Raw genomic sequence first — 5,182 nt, forward strand, 5'->3', positions numbered from 1 at the left:
TGCTTTGGGCAAATCTCCTCCCAAGTAAACTACTTTCACTTGAATCCTTATCTCATGGTCAGTTTCTAAGGGAACCCAATCTAAAACAGTGATATTTAATAGAATATCAGAAATTTGAGTTTGGAATATGAGAGAGAGAGAATAGGCAAATATATAGATTCAAAACCAAACAGCAGTTTTATTTTTATACCACACAACATCCAACATAATTCTCCAAGTACTGTAGACAATTCTTGGATGGACTGATGTACACCTTTGGATGCTACATGGTTGACTAGTATTAAGCTCCACTTCTGGCAGCCTGATTGATCCTGAAAACCCTGACTGCCTCTCAGTGTTTTAATAATTTCTCACCAATAGTACCCAGTAGGACATCAGGGATAACTTCTCTGTGGTAGCTTTTGGTTTCCTAGGTGTTCCCACTTTTGGCTGAAAATTTCTTGGATCCTGACTTAGCTCTCCTTTTTAACCAATCCCTGTATTTACACATTTTGAAAACGTCTCCATGGAAGGGAGGTAATTCTCGGTGGAAGAAACAAAGTTGTGGAGTGATCTACTGCCAGGCCGAACAATCAGTTAATTTAAATATAAGTGATATTTTAAATGTATTTAAAAGTTGTGATGATAGAACAGCATGCATATTTAGATGTATTTATCACATATTAATCCAATAAAGACCACTGACACACAACCTCACTCTCTGTGCATTTAGAATAAAGGTTCTCTTACTAGACATAGTTGATGGTCACTAAATATTTGCTAGAAGAAGGGCTTTCTAAGACAGTATCTAAATTTCATATAATGTGTCATTGACTGGGAAAGTTTTAGTCAGTTTTGAGTGTGTGTGTGTGTGTGTGTGTGTGATGGAACCACAGAGCAATCTGCCCAGCCATTGCCCTAGGCAATAGCAAGTGAGTCATGTAAGGAGCAATGTTGGAAGAAGTGTCAATCTTTTCTTTTAGGCTTGTGATAATATTGACTAGACTGAGAATTTTTAGTTCAATGGCAAAATCTCAAAATATGATTTTTTCTTAGGGCAATTTTCATGAAGCAAATTATTAGCAAACGGTAGGTGAGAGGGATTACTTTGAAATAATGTGCAACTGAGATCTGCAACACTTGGTGATTTCTTTAAAAGATTTTGTTTGTGACCCAGGTCAGAAGGTCACAATTACAATCCTCTTGCCCTAGTATGAACTGCCATTGTGTTACTGAATGACGAATTTCAGAAAACTCAAGAACTTTGCCATGGCTGAGTGAGTGAGTGAAAGTCAATCTTTGCAACCCCATGGACTGTAGCCTATGGAATTCTCCAGACCAGAATACTAGAGTAGGTAGCCTTTCCCTTCTCCAGGGGATCTTTCCAACCCATGGATCGAACCCAGGTCTCCCGCATTGCAGGCAGATTCTTTACCAGCTGAGCCACAAGGGAAGACCTTGGGGTGCCTGACTCATTCTGTATTGAACAGTTTGGATATTCAGACCACAGTATGTGGGGGTGGGTGCTGTGTACACATAAAAGCAAAATCCCAATGCACAGGAATCAGCATCTCCCTCAACACCCTGTTTACAGCTATACACGCACAGACCCACTGTGCCTATCAGCCAGGACCAATTGCATTTGTGCAGATCTGTGCTACCTTTCAGACAGGTTTTTGAAAAGAGTAGCCTGGAGTATTTCTGAATACAGTAATGAAAATTGTTTTTTTTCCCCCTCACATACCAGAAGGTTTTCCTATAGCCTTGAATATCAGCTTTTGAATCCCTGAAAGCTCTTACCACACAATACAGTTTTTTTTTTATTCAAAGAGTACAGTATCAGGAAATTCTTTTTCTAAGATGAATAATACAGTTTTAAAGTGATTGCAGAGTTCCTGAAGTTAGTAGGACTTTGGAGAATACAGGACAACTTGAACCTAAGGTGCTTAAGACCCTTGTAAAAGTTTTACGGTTCTTTCATGCTTTTGCTTTTGTGTTTTAAAAAGTGGAAAGACCTTGAGGGAGAGAAGAGGAAGCAAAACGTTATCAGAAGAGGGAAAAAAAATCTTGTGAATGCTACCTGGAGGGGAAAATGTGAAACTGGATCTGAATTTCCTTTTTGTTTTTGAGAAGAATGTTACTGCCTATGAAATATGAGGCCTGTGAAGGACAAAATGTTTCAAAGTCACTCTTTTGGAACAGCCCCCAAATTTCACATGTGGGATGTTTTTGTCACATGACTGAACAACTTGTAACTGACAGTGAAAGCTCTAGAATCCCCTTTTCTGCACTCAGAAATCTCAGACTTCCAATTACCTATCACCTATCACTTATTATGGGGTTCCCAGGTGACTCAGTGGTAAAGAATCTGCCTGCCAGTGCAGGAGACACAAGAGATTAAGGTTCAATCCCTGGGTCAGGAAAATTCCCTGGAGGAGGAAATGGCAAACCACTCCAGTATTCTTGCCTGGAGAATCCCCATGGACAGAGGAGCTTAGCAGGCTACAGTCCATGGGGTCACAAAGGGTCAGAAACGGCTGAGGATGCACATAGTAGCACTAGCTTATCACTTATTATTCATTCTGTAAAAATTATGGTAATATCTACAATCTACCAGGTATAGCATCATGTTGTGAAGATGAAGATAATGGTGAGAAATCTAGTGTACACAGATAACAGACATAATGGCCACAACTCTGACTGCTGCCAGAGACAATAGGAGAGGCCATGAAAACACAGGAAGGTTGATACGCTTTGGAGGTCAGGAAATAGGTACCTATAAGGCAATCAGGACTGAGGTGAAATGTCAAAGGACATTCCAGGTTGTGGGAAGAACCTAGGGAGAAACTTTGGGAGATGAAGGAAGGAAGGGGACTGCTCCTGTAACTAAAAGGCGGGGAGGAAAAGAGGTAGAGGTAGGGTGGAGAGAAATGGCAGGGAGAGGGCTCCAAATTGGTATCACAGCCTCTCATAGAGCTGCTTTTCCACCTCTTCTGGATTTCTGACTTTACATTAAAAGAAAAAGGAATGCCATTAAAGGGTTTGAAAGAGAGATGTGACAAGATTTGATGGTGTTTTTAAAAAAACCACACTGAATCTAAAGTAAATGAGAAGTTGGAAGCCAGCAGGAGACCTGATGGGGTGAGTGATGGGGGCTAGTTCAAAGACTGTGGCTGTAACCCTGACCAGAGATGGTAGTGGCAGAAGAGATAGAATTGGAGTTTCTTGAAATATTAATAGTTAAGCCAGTAGCGAAGGACTGGATGGGAGAGGAAGCAATACATGATCAGGGAAGATGTTGGGGTGGGCAGGGAAGGAGGAGGCAGTGAAGTTACCCATGGTACCCATAAGTGGCTGGGCATCTGGACCACTAATTGCGGGGCTGGTCAGAAGGGTTTGTGGGGGTGTGTAGGTACAGGGAAAGGGAGGTGTGGGTGGCAACAGGAGAGAGGGGCAGGGGTCGTGTTTGTGGGAGAGGGGTGGAAGTGAATGGCCCCTCTAGCGCCTAGGCCTCCAGTCTTTCCAACCCAAGGAGTGGCTTTGAAACTTTGGACCGTGTCCCCCAGGGAGGAATACATTCTACACAGTCCGCCTGCACACAGACAGGGGATAGAGAAATTCACAAGACAGTGTTCCCCAGTTTCACGTGCAACGAAGGGAGATTTGTGTTAGTGGTTCAGTCATGTCCAACTCTTTGCAACCCCATGGGGTATGTAGCCCACCATCCTCTGTCCATGGGATTCTCCGGGCAAGAATACTGGAGTGGGTTGCCATGCCCTTCTCCAGATTTCCTAATCTTACACTTTTAAAAAAAAGAGGTCAACTTGGGCATCCCTCCCACTCTCCCGCCCCCTTCCCCTAGGCGCTGACGGCGGTGCTGACGGCGGTGATGACGGCGGTGCTGACGGCGGTGATGACGGCGGTGCTGACGGCGGTTGCGACCACTGTGGCGTCATCCGCGGGGTACTTTGTGACGCAGGAGCTGGGACTAGGCCTTCAGGGCAGTCGGCACAGTCCGGCAGCCAGACAGCGCAGCAGTTTGTGCCTGAAGCACGGCGGGCAGCTTCGGCGACCCAACACTCAGCGGCGGCCCTTCACTCTCCAAAGATGTCGGCCTCCACCACCTCTCGCCGGCCCATCAAGGGAATCCTGAAAAACAAAGGTTCCACCACTTCCTCAGTCGCAGGCTCCGCCCAGCAGTCTGGTGGACCACTCCAGGAGGTCCATAGGAAGAAATCCCAAAAGTGGGACGAGTCGAACATCTTGGCGACCTACCGTCCAGAGTACAGAGACTACGATTTCATGAAGATGAATGAGCCCAGCACTCCCCAGTTCGGTCTGCAGGACTATGGGGAAGGAAGTGCAGAGAGTGAAACCACGGCCCTCGACAGCTTAGCCAAGAGATTAGCCGCTACCTACACCTCCGATTCCAACTATCCAGTGCGGGAGCCCGAATTGGATGGAGCGCACAGCAGCAAGATCTACCTTGACAGGCAGGAGAAACACCGGCAGTTCGAAATGAAGAGGAAACTTCACTACAACGAAGGAAAGAACATCAAACTCGCCCGACAACTGATTTCCAGAGATCTTCTGCATGACTACGAGGATGATAAAAATGAAGAAAGTTGGCATGTCACCAGCCACGACAAGACTACCACCCAGGAAGAAGCAGAGCAAGGCGCCACCAGCGACAAAGGCCTGCAGACACAGACCTGCTGCTATGACAATGATGATGACGAAGACGACGACGAGTAGATCGCATTTGATGAGTAGATAACGCTCGATCCACGCTGCAATTGTTGGATCCACAACTTGTTCCCGTAATCTGCAACTTCTTGTTTTGTGCAGCTCGTGCAAGTACTGAAATACTTAGCAGTTACATTGCACTGTGATAATTCAATGGTAAACATAGTAAATAATAGCTTAATTGAAAAAATCTCCGCTTGGTACTCTGGTTCTTTGCTGTAAATACAGATTCTGATATTCGTCTAAAACCCCATTACTTTGAGAAAATTGTTCGTTAACGTACATGTACATAGTATATAGCTTTTTGCGTTAAAGTTTTAAAAAGGGTGGGGTGGGGGGACTAATTTATATTCACTTCTAGACATACTAGCTTTAATAGAAATGGTTTTGTTACAAAGGGAAAATGCGATTGGTACAGTGGGTTATGTAGTCTGATGAATATTCAGGCTGCAAAACA

General features: G+C 44.6%; 1 protein-coding gene across 1 annotated transcript; it reads left to right on the plus strand.

Annotated features, from left to right (window-relative positions):
- The first annotated feature begins 4,009 nt into the window (after nt 1-4,009).
- Nucleotides 4,010-4,909, plus strand: PPP1R2C (PPP1R2C family member C). The gene has a single exon (XM_043459445.1). It carries the CDS (start codon nt 4,087-4,089, stop codon nt 4,732-4,734), a length of 648 nt encoding a protein of 215 aa, XP_043315380.1. The 5' UTR covers nt 4,010-4,086; the 3' UTR covers nt 4,735-4,909.
- Nucleotides 4,910-5,182: the final 273 nt, after the last annotated feature.

This window comes from Cervus canadensis, chromosome X, assembly GCF_019320065.1.
Source record: "Cervus canadensis isolate Bull #8, Minnesota chromosome X, ASM1932006v1, whole genome shotgun sequence".
Classification (NCBI taxonomy): domain Eukaryota; kingdom Metazoa; phylum Chordata; class Mammalia; order Artiodactyla; family Cervidae; genus Cervus; species Cervus canadensis.

What these genes read in the sequence shown, in the direction of transcription:
- PPP1R2C (XM_043459445.1), top strand. Translation starts at nt 4,087, where the DNA reads ATGTCGGCCTCCACCACCTCTCGCCGGCCCATCAAGGGAATCCTGAAA.